At 38.4% G+C, this 23,927-nt stretch overlaps 1 protein-coding gene across 6 annotated transcripts in view; it reads left to right on the top strand.

Moving 5' to 3' along the window:
- LOC139952114 (uncharacterized) overlaps nt 1-23,927 on the top strand; it is a 215,447-nt gene that overhangs the window by 167,764 nt on the left and 23,756 nt on the right. For 4 of the 6 annotated variants that reach the window (XM_071951290.1, XM_071951115.1, XM_071951205.1 and 1 more), the window contains one exon: nt 12,019-12,253. In XM_071951290.1, the coding sequence (XP_071807391.1) occupies nt 12,019-12,253 (235 nt within the window). Of the gene's footprint in view, nt 1-7,147; nt 7,284-10,351; nt 10,462-12,018; nt 12,254-23,927 lie in introns of those variants that run through there. The other 2 variants (XM_071951452.1, XM_071951522.1) reach the window with 2 other exon arrangements.

Raw genomic sequence — 23,927 nt, 5'->3', positions numbered from 1 at the left:
GTTTATACTTTCTTGAGGATGGGTGAAACTCAGTACCACCAATGCTTGATGTGGACAGAGTGCTCCAGTAATATTATTGAGTCCGTCAGTCTCCATGTCAAACAGAGAGTGCAATTCATTAGGTCCCCAACACTCATCTGTCAATTGCAGTGAACCTCCCCCCATTGTTTGTTTAACGGACCGGGTCCCAAGATGCGGTGGAATCAGTGGGATGACACTGTTGTCTAGTGATAGGGGGCTAATAAGGAGGTCTGGTCCTCTTCCATCATGGGACAAGACGCCAATTCGCTTCTTATCTCTCGCGGTCTCCCCGCCGCATCCATTGGTTGTCATAGTGATGGTCATGGCATCTGGGAGGAAGCATTTTAAGCAGATCATGTTTCCATACTGGTCTAGCGGTTTTTGACATTGCTCCTTTCTGTTTTGTTTCTCATTCCTCAGCACCATCTTGTGTTCTCCAGGGGTTGTTCCTTACAAGGGTTTTTGTTTGTTTCTCACTCAACTGCCTGCTGCTGTCCAGATGTTCATTAATAAGAGGTTGTCAGCTCAGACCAGACTATTCTGACAACCCTTCATCCCCTCTGTTTACTTGAAGAGTACAATCAAATGGAATTAATTAAATCTCATCTAAGCCTTTAATTCTGTAGGGGGGGGGGGAGAAGTAAAGATAAAACAATGTGAATAACAGAAACTTTCCTTTGTTGTCTTTTTAAAGGTGACAGGAGATACTTCCTTTGTGTTCGTGGAAGCACCCATGCTTATTCTCAGAAGTGTTAACTTTGTTTTTTGGAAGGATTAAAGGAAAAGCTTTGGGGTGTACATGCCACAGGCCACCCCATAAGCTTTTGTGCCTCTGTCTGTCAGTCTTACTCTCTGTCTGTCTGTCATTTGTCTAAATGATCCCGTCCTCTTGATAACACCTCTGTGTTTCCCAGGAGGCATCTTGTCCATTATGCCACAGTGATTCCGCTTGGGTAGTTTTTACTCATGCTCTGCTGGACCCCATCATCAGCTGTGAGAGAATCCATTAACAAAATGCATTATGATTGAGAGGCAAATTACAGCGCAATGATAGTGCTTTACTCAAACAAATTTGTTTTACTGGAGAGGAAAAGGATGGTGGATGGAGGGAGACTGAAGTGGGGAGAGCAGCCGGCGGAAATAAAAAAACACACATCCACACAATTTCAATTGCCACGAAGTTTTGAAATGTAATATTGAGGAATGTTTTTTCGTTGTTGTAAGTTTTCTTTCCTTTGCATAGTAATTATTATTGGCCCTGTAAATCTGGAAGGAATTAATGTTGTGTGGCTAGATTCTGAAGTCCAGATTCTGAAGGTCCATAACTAAATTGTCCATTCAACTATACTTTTGTAATAAATTGATCTGCAATACATTGCTCCTTTTTTAGTTTTATGAGTTTGTTTGTGCTTTTTCATGCCTGTGACGAAGGTCCGGTTTTGATCAAAAGCTGAGGCCATCTCCCTAACTAGTTTGGTTAAAAGATCTTATTGTACAGAGTGATGGAATTGCAACTGAAATTCTTATCACACTGTCCAATTTGAAAGTGAGGTTTGAGGGTGACTGAAACAGATTGCGGGTATTTGGACATATTCGCTGTCTGTGGTGGGTTTTGATATATGGTTGTGGTCCGAGAACCTGACAAACATGCACTGCGGACTTTGTCTATTTATAATCAAGAGTCTCTGCCAGTGGAGGAAAAAAAAAAGTACAAGTCAGGTTGATCCTTAGGATGAAGTCTTGGGCCTAAAGGTAAATTAAAAAAAACTGCCACCCAATTAGAAGGATGAGGAGGAGCAAATTGACTGCATGCTTTGTTGATCCAAGTTATCATCAATGCAATCCTCCCTATTAGGAGGAACAAACAATGGCCATCCCCCAGGAGAAGCTGTTGCTGCCAGAATGATGAAAATCCAAAAAGAGAAATCCTTCAGGAGTGGGGGGAGGGAAAATGGTTTTAAGTGGTTGTGATTGACCTTCAAGATGCTGTGTTGGAATAATTATTGTGTGCACAGAGGCGAGGATGTTTTGGGAATAAACAAACACTTTATTTATAGCCTACTATTGAAGAGGTTTCATCATTGATGTACATTTCAATCCAAAGCAAGAGATTTTACAGAGTCCTGAATTTTGATAAGCGTATACATGTAGAATGTAAGAAGTAACTAACTGAAATATTTGGCTGATTGGCTGTGATAGAAGACCCCAATAGCAATTTGTGTCAAGTCCTATGGGAAATGGTTTTGGGGCTGTAGTGTACATGTATGAATTATGGCTATAAGGGAGAGTAGTGTGTTGGGATAGAGGTTCCAAATAAGTGGAGTTTGAGCTTTGTTTTTGTTTACTTGCTTGAACAGTTTTGGTACAATGAGTCTTTGAAAAGGTTGTTCTATCTGAAAGAAATTGTGTAAATTGTGTAGAGACAGATAGAAGGATCACTGATAAAATATATTTTAGATTAAAAATGTATGCATCTTAACTCTTTAAACAAATATCTGAGTCGTGGTAAAATTTTGAAGCCTTTTTGTGAGTAGTATTTCACTTGCGTGGCAGGTTGACTGGCCTACAGTGCTAATGGCTATGCAGTGCACTTTACTTGAGATGCACTTTCTTTTTAGCTTTGTCGCATAACGCCTCCGCATCCTACGACTGTCTCAGAAGGAAATTAACAAACTGATGAATAAGTAAAGAGCACTGCTTGATGTCATGGCTCATAAAACTTTTGTATCTATCATTTTTGTTGTCGAGTTCGGTAAATAATGATGAATGAACTTCCTGTGTGACTGGTATACATTAATACCGTCGAGTCCACCGGGGCCCAATTTCATAGAGTGCATGGACAGCAGATAAAGTAACTGAGCATGAAGCACTTTTTGATTTTCGCTGAGCAAAAAGAAGGTTATCGGCTAAGATGCCATGTCACACGTACTATATGTGACCCTTGTGTCCTACTGATTTTTGCACAGCAGAAATGTGTTAAGCAATATTTGTTGCTTTTAAAGCATGCTTGGTATAGGGCATGAGGGCGAGTGTCTCACTAAAGCTTGTTAAAATTATAAAATAATCTGCATGATTGAATATTTCAAATGTTTTCACCAAGTACTTGACATGCACTCTTTTCTCTACTTCGGGGCATAATCAGAAGTTTTACTCATTTAACAAAAATAAAATCATATTTTTACAAACCAAAGCTGAACTAGTTTTTGTGTGCCTCCCTCCAGGCCCAAAGCACCTCTCTTTTGAAAATAGACATTTCCACATTTGTCAATTTTGATTAATTCTGTTTCCATGAAGAATGTTGATATAGAAAGCAATGATGAATTGATTTCATCTGAATCTAGTATTAGATTGGGACTACAGAGAGCGCGAAAGGAGCTATGAGTTATGTTTTTACCACAGGTCAGGCAAGTAGGTCAACCCAATATGGAAATGTTCCCCTTCGGCTCTCGGACATTATCACGTTATTCATCATGTGAAGACGTTTTGCTCAAAATATTTATGTTATGGATATCCACTGTAGGCCTCAATAGTTTACAGCGAACGAAAATGATATTCTTTGTCCACAAGAAAAACCTAGCTGAACTATTTTTTTTACATGTTTCTTTGAAGGGGAGTGTACAGTAATGCTATTTTGACATTATCTAACGAGGTTAAATGCATGTGCCTGGTGTTTTTCTGAATCCAAGATAACTTGTCCCCATTCATGTTCAAACTTTATTTCAGTTATCATGTCATGTTTGTCACAGCAGTTTTACAATAAAGTTTACTCTTTCTCACAATCAATTGTACATTTTTCAGGAAAAAAATATGTTACTAATATGTTTATGGCCAACAACCCACCATGTTTAATCTGTTTGATTTCTTTTTTGAGTTTCCAGATTTGAAAGTTGGATCATTTTAAAAGTTAGCAAAATGTAGAAAAAATGAGAGGGGATTACTTGAATAACCAAATTTCATGCTTGACTTGGTTTGCACTATGAAGGCCAATCATGCAGTGATACCTTTAGAGACCCTGATATGTCCATTTAGCCATTCTGATTAACTACCTGTACTTTTTGACCCGTAATTGCACCAGTACCTTGAATTCCGAGAAGAGCAAAGAAACTCTCTTGCTCCTCTGGAGTTAAAACCATAGGTGTTATCTTTTCCTCCGACTTTGTCCGTTACTTAGGAGGAGTAGATGATCAGAATCACATCAAAATTGTTTATGTTAATACTGTAAAGTAATAAAGGTCTGCTCACATTTTTCAGACGGTGTTGCAGTGAAATGCAAAAAACTAAAAGCATAAAGGAAAACATGTAATATTATTATTATTATTATTATTATTATTATTATTATTATTATTATTATTATTATTATTATTATTATTATTATTATTATTATTATTATTATTATTATTATTATTATTATTATTATTATTATTATTATTATTATTATTATTATTATTATTATTATTATTATTATTATTATTATTATTATTATTATTATTATTATTATTCATGGTTTATTTATTAAAACACTGCAATACGGCGGCTAAAAGCCGAAATGTACAGTTCACAAAATAGTCAAAATAGTCATTTGCATGATTATTCAACTACAGTAGTTAATTTGTCAGAGACAACACATACTGTATGTACCCAAAGCTTAGAAATGTCTTGATTTGTTGATAAAATTGTTCCAGTGGCTATAGTTTGTCAGAGAAATTAACCCCGCTAAATGAAACAAGTCCTGATTAACCCCTTCAACCTTGTATTGTTCACAGTACACATAAACAAGTAAGTCCTGGCCTAGCTGCTGTTCGTAAATTCAAATTTAATGAAACCATAAATTTTGGTAAAATTAGACTGGGCTTCCACCATTAGAACATCAATCAAAGAGCAATGGTACAAATTGCTGAACACTGGGGCTCTTAGCTATACGGCATGTGCTCTTCTAAATCTACTATGAAATGTTGTATGGAAGTTGTAACCTTAAAGGGTTTGGGTACTTTTTGCATGACACAAAACACAATTTACATTAAACTTACAAGGGTTAAAGATAATGATGGTAGAAAGCTTCCCTTTCAATATCACATGCTGAGGTACTGTATTTTTTTAGAAATTAGTGTAAAAAAAGGCACAACATATTTTTTGTCTCAAGAGACGAACATTATTTTAGCACGTACAACGTATATTACGCCACTCTCCTGAAAACATTGCTCTGTAATGTTTGCTCTTTTTTCTTTAACAAATAGACGACTAATGAAGCTGAAACTTCTGTAGGTGAATTAAATTACATACATCGTCATTCACAGTGAGTGTAGGGAGTTGTGTCATGGTGAAAAAACTTGGATCTACAAAAGGTTTTATTAAAACCATTTAACACAGCCCTTTAACACAAGTTCATGACTGGGGAACTCTTTCCTGGTTCTGACAGCATGTTTGACCTAAGCCACTGTCATCAAAGCTGAAGGCAGGAAAACCTTGAGTGATTGATGTTGTTTGTGGACAGTTTGTGACTTTTGCTCATATGGGAATGTTCCATAATTAGTGAGTAGTTTTCATGTAGAAATTTCAGATTGTGACAACAGAGCAGAACTTTGTCCTCCTTTAAAGGCATAATAAACCCAAAAGATTTGAAAACTTCATTTTAAAGGTAGTAGAGTTTTTGAGATATCGCCCAAAAATCTGGAGCAGTTATTTCCACGCAGGAAAAATAACCCCTAACTGGAACACACAAATGTTTCTCAGATTGAAATATTTTTGAATCCATCTCTCTCTAAAACTGCTTACATTCTTTTGAAGGGAAATGTTTCTCAAAATGTTGTACACTACCAGCAGCAGTGCTGCTTCTGTACCAAGTAAGTCTTTTGGGTCATTCATTTTTGCAGTAATTACCAGTGAGTATACTCCCTTTTAAGAGAGTTTTCAGTTTATTTTATTAATCTCTTTCAAAAATGTTGTGTAGTGTTCTGTTTTACCATGGAGCAATTATTGCTCCATGGTTTTACAAACAAAAAACAAACAATGGCCATATACCTTTAATTCCACTTTTGTACATTCATTTGCAAAGAGTTTATCTTGATGAGGTATGTTGGTTTCCTCTATGTGACCGAATGAACAACTATAAATGCATAATCTTGAGAGACAGATGTGATTAAACCAGCATTAACTTCCATTCAAGCAGCAAAAAACTAATCCTCAGTTACATGTGAGGTGATGTACTTGATGCAAAGATAATGCTGTAAAGAGATAATTGATGCAAATTCAAAACTCCCACTGGCTTGGTGATCTTTGGTCACTACACATTGGCTGACAGTGAATCATGGATGGGGGGTTTACACAAATAATTACAGAAACAACAGCAACTTGGGAAGTGCCTTGAACTTGCAAGAACATCTCAAGAAAACTTGCGTTTTCACTGACAACTGAAATCAAATTACACAAATTGATCACAGTGAGTTCAAGAATAAACAGCTGAATTAGGTGTGAAGGGATCCCCATGAGACTGCTTGTCTCCACCCGGTCTGGCCTAGTCCTTAGTGAACAAAGTTTGCCCCGTCAGTTTCTGTTTTATTGCATATAAGAACCGTGATATCGGCAATAATAAAAATTGAAATATGTCGGATTAGGTGCATGTTCATATTTGCAGACCGTAAAACGGTCTTTGTGCTGAGGCACCGAGGATTTCCGGTAGGAGACAACTGTCTGTGGCAAAGGGGGGTTTCTTTCATTCTTGCCCGGCAAATAGTATGACTGAACCATCCAGACACGATTGGGGACTCTGTTTGGCTTGTTTGCCAAGCAATTGAATTGTCCCATAATGGGGCTGGTACCTCTTCTATGAGCAAGACTCCTTGCTTGTGTTGTTGTGTGTGACCAGATCAAATGACTTGTGAAATTGTGAATAGCCCCTCAGGAGGGCGGATCTTTTGACTGGGGATATTGTTTAGGGGTGGGTCATTCAGCCATGGAGCTTCGGTGCCAGGCAAACAGTAGGAGGGGCTACCGGTCAGCTGGTGATCACTGTCACAGCTCAATGGCAAGTGTGTGTATCAACAAACTGGTTCACCTTAGTGTGCAACTTCTGTAGGCATACATTAGTAGTAGTTGGCTTGTTCTGTTAACTTGGAGCATGCTTGGAGTAGCTGATTCCCAACTGTGAATGCTCGCTTTAACTGTTTCGGAATATAGGGTTGAGCTTGTTAGAGGAGGACATAACTATTAGCCAATCTCATGTTGAACTTACCGGAGAATGTGAGGTTTGGGATATGGTCCCAGATGTGAGTATAACCGTGTCAGTTAATTTTGTTAAGATTTATTTTCAAAATACAGCACCCAAAAAGTTGGATGAAGTTTGCAAATGGTAACATACAGCCATGGAGTGAGAAAGTTGTGGCATCTCAAACTATAAAAGTGGTGTCAAATTACCATGGGGTGGCAATTTGCCTTAATGTCACAGTTTGTTTCTTTGTTGCATTTGCTCATAACATGCCAAAGTTTATTTTAATGTACGCTACAGGTGACTCAGCTGTTAAAAACAGTTTACATGAATTTGTTCCTTGATTTATTTATGGGCAACCTTGTTGAATGAAAGGGGACCAGTTGTAAATTCCTCCTGTTTTTATGGGAAAGATAAATCAGATACTAAAAGAGAAGTTTATATTGGCAGAAAAACAGCTCATTATTGTTCACAAGTAGGACTTGAGGTTAGGCTAGAACTTAACTGGATGAAAAGTTTATTCCATCAACTTAAAAAATCTATAATATATAAAATAAAAACAATGTTGAAGCTTCCGCTAAAGCCTGGCTGCAAGCTTCTTGTTTATCTGTAAGCAGAGTGACAGATTTCAGTGAATTATTAGCGGAGTGACAAATTTCAGTGAATTATTAATAAAAGAAAACAGCAAAGGGTCCATCCTTTTGAAATACTGAAGCGGGTGATTTGATTTTACTGGTAAAAAGATCAGTCCTCTAAAAAAGAAAGGCGGGGGGAGGGGAGAAAACAAACAAAACAACAACAACCTTGAAGCAGATTTCTTACTTTTGCTGTAGTAGTTTAGTATCCTGACATAATGTGAAACTAATCTAGGTTAGTAGTATCCTCCACGGTAGTATCGATTGTAATAGTTAATGGGTTATCACTAACATGTATAAAGTAAATGATAATGCAATAATAGTCTCCCTCCCTCTGTCAGCTGTAAGTAGGTTCAAGAACTCCAGTAGCTATGATAAATTGATAAAAGAGTAAATGCATTGAATATAGGTTATCTGATACTCCCGTTATGTGATACTGAACTGGTAACAATAATTGGGTGTTTTGGGGGATGTTTCTGTCCCTCAAACTTGTGACAATATTAATAAGTTTTTAATCTTTGTAGGAAATAAATAATGATGATGAAATCAGGCCGAGCGTTCATTGAGGCTTCAAAATAAAGGGGAAATGTCAATGATTTTTTGCTCGATCTTATTGTGCACTTTTTTTCCTCAAGGTTTGTTCTGCTTTATCTTTCAAATCAGTCAAATTAATTAAATTTATTTGAAAAGTCACTTGGAATTTTTTTTTTTTTTGGGGGGGGGGGGGTATATTGAACTTTCATCAACCAAAAAAGCAGTAAACAACTTCAACAATGTAAAGCCTCATTAACCAGGGGCATTTAACCTTCCTCATTAAATATTTATAGGCACTGGATTTTAAGGTGTCCATCAAGTATTGGCATGTCATCGCTGAGTGGTTTAGTAATAGTTATACCTCAAGTTATGGTGGCGTAGTCATCGTTCAGAGTGTGGGTTCAAATCCTGGTCATGACACTTTTGTCCTTGAGCAATTTACTTTATGGTTGCTTCTCTTCACCCAGGAGTAAATTGGGACCTATGAAGGCTTAGATGGTTCTTGTGATTGATTTAGCTCGGTGTGCTATCTATTTTGCAGCTCAGGCTGTATATTCACAGGGGAGTTGAGATGGTTTAAATAAAAGGCCCAGTGACCAGGAGTAATAATGCTGGGGCATCATAATCAACTGATCTGAATGCTACATAAGAAGCCACTAATGTTATTGATTATTTTCTTTGTATTAGTTGGAGGGTGCTGTGGATGTTTTAAATAATTTCCTCCATGTTTGTAAAAGAAGGAAGGAGAGAGGTAGCAAAACAAAAACATAGCGTGACTAATTAGACAAATAATAACAGACAAATTGGGTGTTAAACAAACTTGACCTTTTTGTGTGGTGTACACACATGTGCTTTGCCTACATGTGCAACAATAAAAGAACTTGACAATGATCATTATGGGCTTGTACTTGCACATCTTTCAAAGTTCATCATCTGGTGCACGTAATTAGGAAGCTCTTATCAGTGTCATATTGGCCCAGATATTAGCCCGGGTTTGTTTGCTAAGGTGGAGTACCGAGCTATTTCGGCCGTCCTTCACTGACGATGCACGGGACCGGTGATAGGTTCCCTGGAGCCAGCCGGGCTCATCTGTCTGGCTTAACAGAGATAACAGGGTGACAAATGGCGAAGAAAACACGCAATGTTTCTCTGTTGTTTGCGCGGAAACACACATTGATAGAGCAATAGTCACACTCTAAATAGATGGGCGTATCTTTTTATAAGAGATAACCAATAACGCTACACACAGTTACAGCTGTTTCAGTCTCATTGATACAGTTCCAATTGGCAACTCAGTTACTTATTTGGCAATCTCTTATTGTAAAGATAACCTACTTTTAACACCTGCTTAATTCATTTTCCACCATTTTCCCCTGTAATTTAGAGTCATTAGTTCAGCCTAAGTGATAAATCTATTGGGTAAAGTTTGATTATAAAGTTATAAATTGCCCAATTTAGCATATTGAATGCAGTTGTTGCCTTGCAAGTCTTGTCAATGCAGACTCTGGTAATGATGTAAGCTACCTGTTGACAGATTGGTGAACCTTGGATATGTGTATATTTGTCTCTTCATTCATATACAAGCTTATATACAGGAAATGTTGCGAGGCCATAAATTTGCTGGGGGGGGGGGGGGGGGGGAGAGATAGTAGGGTGCGTAGGCCATGGGGGGCTCAGTGGAGTGTGACTGTGACATTTTGTGGAAGTGATTTATGGCTTATAATCCCAGCATTCCATGAATACCTAACGATCTTGTGGATGCGCATGGTTTGCGCAGGGCCTGGATTCATTTGCTACATGACCAGTCCACTGGGTACTAGCTCTGGAAATTTATCTTCTTGAAGAAGCAGCCTGACGCAGACCGTAGAGGGAGAGAGTGAGTCTTGATATTGCCTTGTGTAATGGGGTTAGCTTCAGCTCGGAGAACTTTTCAACTTTCGTTTACATTCTCTGCTTTAAGCTGCAACCTAGTCGATGGTGCTGGACTATTTGTCCCCTCAGAATAATTTGAATTGGGGGAGATTTCGTATCGAGGCCGAGAATGTTCGCATCAGGTAGCACAATGTTAGAGTAAGTACTTTCTAGTGTTTATCTACAAGAACACTTCATGGGTTAGTTTGTTTGCGACTGATGTTGACTCTCAGTTGTTAACACATTCTGAATGGCTGTATAGATTATTACCCGTCCGCTAATGCAAAGAAATGTGAAACACTAGTTAAACAGGAATGTTTAATCGGGCAGTTGTCAGTGTGACAACTGTCAGTGTCTTCTGTTAGTCTTGCCGATCTATTTCTAGTTTGATGGGCAAGAAACTGCAACCGTTTGACATTTTCAAGGGTAGCTTTTCACACCATGGGCCATGCAATTATCTTAACATCGTATAAAACAAACATTTGTGTGGGATGGTCAAATTAACTGTACAACTCTGAACTTTAAAGACGAGGCAAGAATACTGATCGTTAACTCGCTGCACCACACATTTCTACAAAGTCAAAGTTTAACACAACTTTTCTTAAACTTTTCTTATGAAATCTGTAGCTTGCCTACTGATTTTCACCGAGGCAACGAAGATGATTGCCTCAATGCTCCCTGGTCATTGTCTTGGTGCCCTTGAATTGCTCCAGTAGAAATTTACAATTTCCTAATCAGAGGGTGCCCTTTACCAAGAAAAATGCCTTGATGCCCGTTCCCTTTCAAAAACTAAGCGGGGGGGGGGGGGGGGGGGGGGGGGGGGGTTTCTGTTACAGCCCTGCCAGGACATGGAGGATAATCTATTGACCAGCCCCTACTTCAACCAATCCAATTACAATAGTACCCAAATGAGCTACGCCCCAGGTATGTTCCTGGGGATTTATTGATGGGAATGCTGTATAGTGAACGTGATAGGGCATAAATGTGAACAGCAATCATCTTAGGAACGTCCCATTGATACCTGGCTTCAGTTAACGGTGGGTAAATGGTAGTGTTATAGTAACACAATTAGGGAACTTTGTGGTAAGATAATGATTCCTGCTGTCAGATATAGTTACGCGCAGTGCAATGGTCGGGTATTTTTAGTTTGGTTTGGTGGAGAGGGTAATTGATTGGCTTAAGGGTATTCGTGCAATGTTGTATCTGGTATTACATAATATTCTCAGCCATGTTATGTTGAGACCCTAAAATAATGTAAATTGAACCAGTCTGTCTCCCTTGTGGTTTAAAACTTGCTATTTGAAGTAAAGAGTCGCATCCCCAGCTGCCTTCAGCTGAGCTAGCTATATCGTATACTTAGGTGTGATCCCTAGCTATACAACAGTTACAGGTTGAATGGTTTTCTGTCTTGCATTCCCTAACAAGAATATTGACAAGAGAACGCCAGGCCATTATCCGGCTGGATGGCTCAGTTGATAGAGCCGATATCGGCATATTGATGAGGATTTTTTTATTTCGACCCCAAATTAAATATATTGGGTTATGGTTACATTCTTTATTTTTTTCAAGCAATCCTAAAATATATGTTGGTTTTTCCTACAGTTTGCTTCATAGCTTTGGCACTCTAAGATTTTATAAGATTTTTGAGGTTTTTAAGTCGCATATAATTTTTGAAACTCATCAGCCTCTTGTCTCTTTTGTCTTTTTGAAAAACAGGGCAGCACAGAAGTTAAACCTCAGCTCCAAAAAGAGGAAACAACAACAGCAGCAGCAGCAGCAACAGCAGCAGCAACGGCAGCAGACATTTATACCCGACCCTCATGCGAGGGAGCCAGAGCCACCGATATTCCCAACAAATTTCTGCCAGATCATTTCTAGATCGCCGCCCCCTGCACCCCCTTCGCTTCTACGCAATGTGTCGAGGGTCAAAGATAATCCTGGAGTCGGAAAGGTAAGTTTTGAATTAACCTTTGGTAGATACTGTAGGAGAAATTTCAGACCTAGAATGGCGAGTCCATTTTTATTTATTTTTTTTAAAGGGCACTTATACCATTTGAAAATCTTTAAGTCTATGGGAAACTTTTGAAGGAGCACCAAGGCCAAGACATGGGGCAACGAAGGCAATGGCTTGAGTGTCCTCTGTGTAATTCCAGGCCTAAAAGTAAATGCTAAATGTAAGCATGAGGACGGAAAGAATTTGTGTTTGTGCCGTTCTGTACGTCTAATTTTTAAGGTTTTTGTTTTTACTTCAGCTAACAATGAATTTTTAGACTCACTGCAAGTATAAAAAATTTACCAAACTAACCATAAAAACAGAATGCCATTTTTAAATAGCAACACTTTGGCAAGGGATCTGGATATCATGAAACCAGCTTGTGATTTCACAGTGTAGCCAACGCCTGTATCTGGGCTGCTGTATGAAGCCATCATGCCTCCTTTTCCAGTCAGTCATATCTGGGCTTTGAGAAAATATGCTTTTCTAATGAAGAGTGGCCTTGGTGTTCTGGAATGAGAAGCCAGAGCTTCATCAGGTGGATGTAATCACATGATGATGCGAACTAGTCTAGAAATCATGTGCTATGTAAATAGTATCCATCAGTAACTCACCTGAACGTCTAAATGTCACGGAACATGAGAAGCAATCAGTTCTGCTTGAAAGATCCTAAACCAAATGAGTCTGGCTGATTTTTGTATCGGTAAACCAGGAGAGTACACCAGTTGTCTTTTGGTGACGAAATTTAAAGTGTTGTCTTGTGAGTTTTAAATTGTTTGAAGTTGTATAATCAAACAAATACAAAAACTCCCCCTAATAAAATTATGTGGTTCAAGCCTGGAATAACACATAAGCTATGGAGGCCATGACCTCCTTTTGCCCCTGGTCTTCCGGCCTTGGTGCCCCATCAAAAGTTTCCCATTGGCTTTAAGATTTTTAAATAGAAGTTCCCTTTGTAAAATGAAAATGACCTTGCCCTTTCAAAGAGGCCTGGTAATTTTAATCCAATACACATTAACCCCATTTGCTCAATAGGTATTTAAATGAGTTTGTGTACAGAATGAGACAAATTTCATTGTGTGTTCTGTTAAAGGAACATTACAGAATTGGTTTTACAGACAAAACAGTTGCTGGCAGTGTAAGCACTTTATGTAATCCACCAGATATATAAACTGACAAACCTGTAGAAGTTTGAGATCGATCGGCCATCTGGGTCCCGAGAAAATAGTGAAAAACCGATTCACATTTTTGCAAGACATCGATGCAAAAAGAAAAATTAATAAAACGCTTACTGAGCGATAAACTCCAAACACTAATAAGATTATTTATTTATCAACAAATATGACATTTAAGACAATAATATTTCATGGAATGTTTTCTTCTATCATCATCATTAGACCGTGTAAGTTTTATGTTAATCTGTGATCTTCATGATTTTTGTTTCTTACCCATTCTGAAACGTTCCTTTAAGACCATCTGTGGACCTTTTGTTACACATACCAAACTGCTTTCTCTGTGGATTGTTACCAGAAAAAAGGAAAGACCAAATGCATTCAGATCCAGTCTTTACCCTGAATGACCCGAAACTTGTTGAGAAGTTTTTGGGACCAAATTGAACGAGCTCTCGTCGGCTGTCAATCACGTAAAAGGGTCTCTTACTTACTGTATTAGATGGTCACATTGTCAGAATGGGTCAATAGGCATCCATTTGTATCCATCTGACTTCCTTCCGATGGAACAATGCCACAACAATAAGCCTGGGGGTCAAACACTGTCAATAAGCCTACCAGAGAACAAATAGTAGATCCCCAATGAATCCCCAAATCCCCTCCCCCTGGTCTCCTCCTCTTTATATTGATGGACAAGGCTCAACTTCATTCTGTTGACCCAAACCTGCCCCCTAAACAAGGCTGTTATTGACACAGATTAGTGCTAATCTGTGCCAACGAGTCCCCTCTTCTTTTCTTTGCTGGGGCTTTTGGTCCTGGTGTAGCTTGGATGATCAAAATGAAACGGTGCTTAGGAGTAAAGCTTGTTAATCTGCTTGTTTGGAAGGCATCATTCAGATCCTTCTCCAATCTGAAGAGTGGCGGATCGATGCCCCTGTCTTTTTGTGCCCTTCTCTTTTTCGGCGCGGGTTTTCTTGAAATGCTCACCCGAGAGATAATCGGTTTCAAGTTCCCAGAAAAAAAACTGAAGTGTGTGACTAATGGATGTTTTATTGTTCGTGTTGTTTTCTTCTCTCTGGGATTCTTGTGGGTGTCTCGCTTGTTTCGTTGCAACCACCATAGAGCAAGGAACACCAACCGAGGGTATTTGTCAAAGGAAAAGGACATACTGTGTTGCCCTAGCCAGGAATCCTACCCTTGTATATTTCACTGGTCATTTCTAGCTCCAACAGTCTTATTGGTGCTACCTCCAGCGACATGCACAGCCATGCAGCAAACAACGATTCTGATGACGCAAATGAGGCGGAAGACATTTGTACACAAAATTGTAGGTCACATACAACTAATTGTTCCCTTAGTGACCATGGAGCAGTCAGGTATATGAAACCTTGGCAACTGAACACTGGTTGGTTCCGAGAAGTCTGCTTGGCTGTGTGGAGACTGTGCACTGGTGTCTGGGTTTGGTAACATTGGAGCTCTGCATGTTGTATCCAAAATGAGTGACACAATATGTCTTTGCCGCCCTTTCGTATGGTGACAAATGAATTATGAAAGAAAAGACGGCTGCAGGGTTACATTAGCAAAATGTAAACGTGTTTGCATCCATATTAATCAATTTGAGAACAAACAAAATTGCAGCCTGTCCATACTTCACTATTCTTGCTCAAAATGCACAGACTTGAAAGTTTAGTGGAATTAAGATTGTTTCTGTTAGTTTTTAGGGAATTGTAAATATTCAGAATACGTTCTTCTTTCTTGAGCATTTTTTTACATATTTTTTTATTATAATAATATCAAAACTCTTTAATTGAGAAGACGACAACAATTTGGGGTGATTTTTACTTGTAGCAATTAAAGCGCTGTGAAAATTAATTATTAATGTCATTTTCAGTAGCAAAGCACATTCAAATAGTGACCCTCTTGCTCACGCGGAAAGCACCCTTTGAAAAATATGCACCTTCCATTTCCACCATTTCAGGGGTGTATTCCTTAATGTACATTTTGATTTCCACATTGGAGGACAGGATATAGGAGCTTACTGCACTTTGTGCGAGGGGATCAATCGGCTTGACCTGCATGGACAAAATGCTAACAAAATGTTTTCTCGAGGAGAGTAAACTCCTCGATTGATATTTTGGTTTCACACGGGAAGCCCTTAAAGGAACACGTTGCCTTGGATCGGTCGACTTGGTCTTTGAAAAGCGTTTGTAACCGTTTTTTATAAAATGCATATGGGTAGAAAGATGTTGTAAAAGTAGAATACAATGATCCACACAAACATGCCTCGAAATTGCGTGGTTTTCCTTTTACCTTGTCGACTAACACGTCGGCCATTTATGGGGGTCAAAATTTTGACTCCCATAAATGGCCGACCATGTTAGTTCGCACAGTAGAAGGAAAACCACGCAATTTCGAGGCAAACTTGTGTGGATCATTGTATTCTACTTTTAAAACATCTTTCCAACCATATGCATTTTATAAAAAACGGTTACAAACACTTTTGTTTTGACCAACTCGTCCGATCCAAGGCAACGTGTTCCTTTAATAAAAAACTACAACCGATAAGAAACCAATCAGCGAACTAAAGACCGTCCTTATTGATTCCGACCCAGAAATGATGTAAATCCTCCCCCTCTTCCTTTTCTGGGCACTTGTGTTTTGGGGGGGCTGGTTGGCTGTCAGGAAGTTTCCTGTCCCGGTATTTCCTAGTTTTCAAAACGTTTCCTCCCCCCCCCCCCCCCCCCAAGGATAGTTACAGCTTCCTCTCTTCACTTTCCCCATGAATTACCCGTATTTGTTTATCAAAGCACTTCAGAGATTAAAATGCTTGCTGATTGAGGGGAATTGACCATTAGCGGGGCTGGCCACCCAGAGGACAGAAGTCTGAGCGGTGGAAGAAACATACGCTCTTCCTTTGCCAGTGATATCTCTGGTTGTGTGGACTGGAGGTGTATATTTGTGGAACATGCCTCTGAATTCGATGGGGCTAGCTTGTCATGTACTCTGGGGAAATCTATCTGACCCTTGACTTGTTCTTATTATTGATTTACCAGTTGATGTACATGAAAAGTAAAGCGCCTGACATATAAACATTTTCTGCTATCCGGATAAATGGGGGAACTGACAAATCGATAAATGCACTTCAAAAAAGGGTCATCCTTCACCGATATTTTCTGATAATTTTTGTTGTTATAGTTGTTTCATTAAATAACATGAAGGAGTTTTGTAATAATTATTTTGAAGAAAATTGTTCAAACTCAACAGAATATATGTTTCTATAACAAGAGCAGAGCTAATCTAAAATGGAAGCAATGGTGCTAGTCAATGGCCATTGCCTTGTTGCCCCTAGCAATGTGTGTGCAGGAGAAATGTTAATTTCTCCTCATAATAGAGTTGCCCTTTATGTAAGGAAAACTGCCGTGCCCCCCCCCCCAAAAAAAAAAAAAGAAGTAAGTATCAGGCCTGCTGATGCTATACTTCAGTGCAATGATGTCAGTATCTTCACTATTATTATTACTAGATTAACCTTGATTTTGACCATAGAGAAAGCATCTCTGAAGTGTTAACCATTCAGATAAACTCACAACAACCAAGCTGGGTATCGAGTACATTTGTAATTAATATGAAAATTCCCAGCCTGTCTAATTTGGCAGTCTGTGGATCAGTGTTATCCAAAGACTGTGTTACAGTCTCCCTTAATCATATAATCATGAGAGCAAAATATCTGCTCTCTGCTGTCACTCAGTGAGTGAAGATTAGGCTGTCTTCTTCTTGTCAGTTAATCAGAAGGTCAGATGACCTGGTGGGTCCCTGGAGGAGGATGACCCAAGCTGCCAGGCAGGGAGGGTATTTAAGACTTGGCACTGACCATATGGAACCTTTACTACAGAGATAAGTATTCTAATGGTTGATCTGGAGGGCTTAATTGGCATCATCAGTTGTCATTGTGGTTCCAACCTCTTGATACATTGAAAACTAAAAGGAAGAAGAAGAACTTTGGAGGGGAAAAAAAGAAGAAACAAAAAATTATACATTTGCTATTCCTTGCTAAAAGTAAAGTAAAATATTATAAAGTAAAGTCAAAGTAGTTATGGTTTTGGATTCATTCATTGTTAACAATGAGCAAGGACAGAGATGTTTGATTATGACATACACTGTACATAAATAATGTACATTTGTTGTAAGAAATATATTACAGCCCTAACACACAGGCATGTGATTTTCACTGATCTCCCTGTGCTTTCACTTTCAGAGTTTCTTAAAAGAGGCAAACTTGCTGTCACAAACTTGGCCTGTGTCATGACCAACAAAATGTAGGCCTAAATTCAGGGAGCTTCGTTTCTACACCGAGAGACAATTGTTATCAAACTTTCAGGACTCATCTCTGATTTAAGATGCATCAATTGTTCTTGACCTAGTCGTCTTTAAATTAGTTTTTTTGTTGAATTCTTCTTCAACTAATCATCTAAATGTTTCTTTATTCTGTTTTAAAAGAAACTTGACTATAGTTAATTTGAGATGCAGTTTCAGTACACTGGCACTCATTAGATAATTTTGGCTGGAGGTAAAATGATGTACCTAGGCCAGCATGATATTGAGTTCCAATCTGACCATCCCCTCCATCTTCTATTTCTCCCCTGAAGAGAATTATGCCAGAATTCTCATTAAATAGAGTGTACAAGCCTGACCTTGTGTCATGCCCTAGTTGCAAAAATTTATACATACTTGGGAAAAATAATTTTTCTTTTTTCAAGTGGACAGCTTTTTGTTATGGATCGAAGAAGAATGGAAACATTTTAGGAGATTTCACCTTATATGTATATGTCTTTTTTAGTGTGATATTGTTGGTTCATTCATGGGGTATGGTTTATCCACTACTGAGCCTTAGGGCCCTGTATTAAGGAATCGGGGAGGAGGCCGTCATTGAATAAAACCGGAACTCTGTTTTGGAATCTTGAATGAGCTGTAACCTACGGCTGTGTGGAAGTATTTGGATTACCTGGCAAGCATTGGATAACAAGAAGAAATGATTTTGTATATGTGATTGATGAGAGGAAAACAGTTTTAAATAAGTATTTAACTTCATTTTTTTTAAACAATTTTTTTTTAATGGTTAGTGTTTTGGACTGCAGGGCAGATATTAATAATTACGTTTTGCCCTTTGTGATTGAAAATCGTCAAGTTGAGTGGAAGTAAGATAATGCAGTGGGGTTCCCCATTGAGAGGGCAACACGAACACCCTCATCTGAGTCCCTAATACTATGCAGGGTTTTATTCTTTCTGGGGACATCTTGTTATTTCACGAACAACCTGGAAGCTATTACCAATTACCCCAAACCATTCAAATTACAGTTTCAAAATTTCAGTATTTTTAAAGCCTGTTTTGTTCTTCCTGCAAATGCGATTGCGATAAAACTTTTATTTCACAAATTTGCAACGAATATTTTGCATCAGTTGACTTGTGCTGAACTCCTGTAAAACATTCAAAGCAAACAGCCCTGTGACGTCAAAATGTGATAACTGCTTGGTACAATTGGCTTCTTGGATGTCAAAAACCAAAACATTTTTTTTCTCATTCCAAAAATATTTTCCCTTAACCCAACAAGTTCCTAATTTGAAATTGTTTCCCGCTAGCGTTTCCTTTTTAACTGTAATCAAAGCAGAGACATAAGATCACATCAAACCTGATTACAATTTTTTTCTAAAAAAGATAGACTTCATATCCAACATTTCTGATAATTCAAACCAATTAGTTGGTTTCAAAACTTACTCTCAGCTTAAAAAAAAACCTGTAATTTCCCTTAACACAAATGGCTGACTCATTTCTAAGGAAGTTACTAACACCAGTTCTCTTCAGGAGTTTTCATGCATTCATTACCGTACCATGGTGCATCAATGCACACAAATTGCTTGTGTAATAAATCCATGTTAAGGCGGGTTTCGGGAAGTGTTGTATCATAGTGTACTGAAGTAATTCATCAGTCTGACCTAATTTCCCCCCCCCCTTTTTTTACATTTTTTTTGGGTGGTTATAATGCCTCAACTCCGTTGACGGACATAAAACGAGATGACGTGTCCTAATTACATGAGACATGTGCAACAGATCTGAAATTTCCCGCCCCGACAAAATGTTGCCTTCGATCGTGTTCATTAATATCTAATCAACATTCCACCCAAAGAACAAAGAGAAAAATAGCGTACAGTAGTGATATTGATTTGGCTGCCATATATGATTAAGTTGGAGTAGACTCTTTTTCATTCTGTGGGTAAATAATGACTGTTTCTGGTGATAGGAAATGGCAGTGGTGAAAATTTACGTTCACTAACGATTTTTTAAGACAAAAAATTCACTTCATAAGCTCTATGTTCTTTATGGAGGACAAAGATGACTTGTCAGGCAAAATCCTCAATAAATATTAGCATGTGAAAGGAAGTGTTTTTCATTGTGGTCAATATTTTAATAAGTGTTTTCCCCCTATTTTTCTCGGAAAGGAAACTTATCTTCAAGGTTGTCGATACAATGAACTGAAAGGAACAAACATTGACAACATTTACCAAGAGTTTTTTATATGTTGAAACGCTTCTGAAAAAAACCTTTAAAAAACCTATATAAAAAAATACATCACACACAGTTTGAAAAGTGATCGTTTTTTCAAACAATAACTTTGTACAAAAGTGTACCAACTTATAATGTTGTTTTTGAGATTGTCCAAAAAATATACACACTGCACTATGTTTGTGTATACCCTGCCAAATATAACAAATGATGGTTACACGATTTTTTGACAACTCTACTTCTGAGCGCTTTTGTACATCCAGAACAATGGCTGAATGGGTTTCGTTGTGACCTGCCAGGTGCCCCATATATTAGTCAGAAAATACTTTCCCTCTCTTTTATTCGCAGGAAAAAAAAAGACTAAAACCTTTCCTCTGTATAAGTCATAAAGAATGTTGTTGAAATCCGTAATAAAACGATACAGGTTTCATTGGTGTGTATCGTGTCACATGTTACCAATCATAATACTGTAACAGTAATGCTTTGATTTCCTCTCAGTGGATTTAATTTCAATAAACCTGAGGAAGGAATGAAAATTCCTCCACGAATACACCCACAAACTATGGCATTTCAGAACTTTTGTTAGGTAGACTGTCAAGGTTCATAAACTGTATTCGCCTTTTAAATGCTTCAGAGCAAGCGATACCCCACCCATGGGCTACCAATAAATAAATAAAAGACTTATTGAAGTGGTTCTGAGTAGAATGTGATAACATTCCTGGGGAGGGCTAAAAATGAAAGCCGGAAATTCATACCGTTTTGTGGAAATCCAATTGATAAATATATATTTAAAATGATTGTCGTTAACCAAGTCAATATGTCCCCTCCACCGGTAGCGTGAATTGAGGCTAGTTATATATTTCCCCAAGTTTTCATTAAATCCAAAACAACCTCAATTGTTCAAAATTGAATTCCTTTAGTGCAGTGACTGCATCCAATTCCTTTCACTCCTCGAAGCAACGCAGTGCAAAGTCTTTTCCCTCCAAGGGCTGTTTGCTCAGCACAAGGGGGTTAGTCAGCTGATCTGTATTGCACGGTCTACCCCTCGAGCCTCCCTTGTTCCAGATGGAATTCCATCAGTCAAATGAATTATTTTGGCATTTCGGAAGTCAAGATTTGTGCCCGAGAGGTTTTCCAAAATTCTCATACACACTCTTTGCTTAACCAAATACCTGGCGGGTACTTAAGGGGCTGCTGCGTGCCGTTTCAGTGTATTATAAACCATGAGAGAGTCTCAACAATAAAAACCAATTGCCCTCGTCAGAATAAGCCAAGCATATACAAGAGACATCCTGAGCCCACCAACGTTCTCATCAATGGGAATTTTCTTTTGCCACCCCAGGAAACGTTTGACAGTTGTGAAATTAAATTTCTCTTCCATGGGAACAGGCAGCTCTCATGCTGTTCAAATAATACTCAGAATCTGCAAAAGGACACTGCTCCAAGTCTTCATCAATACTTTATTACCACGGACGAATGTAACAAACAATTTGTTACCAGGTTTTGAAAGCCTTGCTTTTTCTCCAGTAGTGCACTGCACCAAAGCTAGGAGATCTTTTCTTTTCTGAATCTTTCTTTCCAATTTAAAATCTGTGGATACTTTCAGAGAGATATTGCATTTGTTTGTACTATTGTGAAATTGTTTTTCAATTTCCTTGATGCCAAACTCACTTATGACAACACATATTGTGGATTTGAGTTCTCCATTTTTACACTGGGGTTATAACCTGACGGATAAATTATGAATGTTCACGTGGGTCAATGTCCCTGCAGGGAACAATCATTCTCATAAAGTGTAATTTATTTTTGGCAAACGATATTAAACAGAAACACATAAATGTTATTTAAACTGTGCACAGGATTTCCTGATCATTTTGAAGTACCATATCGCCGTCACGGTGTCACTCTCAGTGAACAACAGGCAGCCCATTAGAAAAAATTGTAATCCATCTGTAATGAATCACTGTTCAGGCAATTGTTTCTTCTGGGCCCCTCAGGGCTCTATTCTTGGGACACCCTGTAGGAAATGAACCATTAGTATATCATCAGCAGTGCATTCACTGTCCATGAATTGTGAGCCCACTTATACCAAAAGGAAGTGAGTGACATCACTGAGGCCGTAGCTTCCTGCTGGAATACTCATGTAGTATTATTACTCGGGATCCATTGATAAAAAATTAGAAGTGACATGATGATTATGTCTGCTGGGTTTGCAAGATGCAACATATTGCTTTCATTTTAAAATGACAGACTGTAAAGACCCCTTTACAGATAGGAAAAAACAATGCATTCTGGGATAGGATGCGATGTTTTGGGATGTTTGTCACGTATAAAACGTGCATAGCTTACTCGTAAACTCCCCCAAAATGCATCATAATCACCACTTCCGGCCTTTCTGTAAAGGGGTCTATGATGATTCACATTTGCCTGTTTGTAATTACAGGCGTGATTATGACACAAGTGCCACAGATGGCCTTTGTTGCCCCTGGTCTTGGCCTTGGTGCCTCTTCAAAAGTTTTCTATTGACCAGAGTTTCCCAAAAGGACCAGTCATCTTGTCAGTTCACTAGTCCATTACCTTTTTCATTGGTCCTTATTTCTAGAACTAGCAAGGCAGATAATTTGGAGTGAAATTTGCCTGGTCCTCAAGTGTTCTAAGCCAGAGGACCACTGTTAAAGGGAAACACTGGAAATGGAAACTTAAATGCACTTTGGACAAATCATAATGAAAATGGCCTTGCCCTCTCAAACAAGAATCCCAAGGTCTGTAATCCTTTCAAGTTGTCATTAAAGACCAGGCAAGTTTATTGGGAAGGTAACAATGATAATTTTCTAGAGGTGTTGCGTGCCTGGTTTTTGCTATCCATCCAACATAAGTACAATATATTAAGCCATACTGTGAAATGTCGCAGCGTATTTGTATTGACGGAACACCTCACCGTAGACAGCCTTATTGGTAAATAGAGACGAATTAGCTGCATGACTGGACTAGAAATCAGAAATTAATAAGGCAGAACTGTAGTGCAAACAACATTATCCAGGTCGTACGAACTCTCTGGGCACGCACGCCGGGTGCGTAGCGCCTCGCTGGCAGTCGCTGCTGTCTACTACCTGGCGACCTCAAGTCCCACCAGTTGTTGATTCAAGTCGTATTGAAGCGTACTCGAGCGGCTTTGCTTGTATCTAAGTCATACATCAACACTGTAATACCCCGCCGTACCTCTATGCGGTGTGTTCACAATCCATTAATGGGATCAGTGCTTCACTGGCGTACTCCTGCTGTGGGTTGGGGGGTCAGTCAAACTACCCCATAATAACTGTAGCCTATTAGTTCAGGGGATAAGCACCATGTTGTCAAATACTTTGAAGAATGAATCTGTTATTATCAATACTGTTGAAGTACAATATATTCATACTTCTTTCATGCAGTTCTAGACGTCTCTCTCCATTTTAAATTGATGTGTATTATTAAAATTTCTGGAAATAAAACAATGAAGATTATATATATAAAAAAAGGTAAAGAAAAATTATGCTCAAAAATGTATGCAATAATTGGGATTTTGACATCTTGCAGTTTTCCACATTGAAGTGTGTGTTTTATATTTTTTTCATTTGGTTTCCAAGCTTACCAGTAGGCAAAGCAGTATAGACTTAAACGCCAGTTTTTTGTCTTTAGAAGAACGTTCAACTTTAAAACCAATATACAAAACTAAAACTAGAACCCATAGTAGTTTTGTTTAGAAAACGGAACGAAACAATTCCTTTTGACCACTAGTAGGCCTATGTATAATTCTCATTTTAAACAGATTTAAGTAAAACACTGAACTTCATTTATCAATGTTTGGAATAGTGGACTTACTTTTAATGGTTGACTTGACACAAACTGGTGCTGCAAGTGTTAAGAAATT

Source organism: Asterias amurensis, chromosome 1, assembly GCF_032118995.1.
Source record: "Asterias amurensis chromosome 1, ASM3211899v1".
Classification (NCBI taxonomy): Eukaryota; Metazoa; Echinodermata; class Asteroidea; order Forcipulatida; family Asteriidae; genus Asterias; species Asterias amurensis.
Note: the sequence above shows the minus strand (reverse complement) of the source record. Positions and strands in the feature narration are given on the sequence as shown.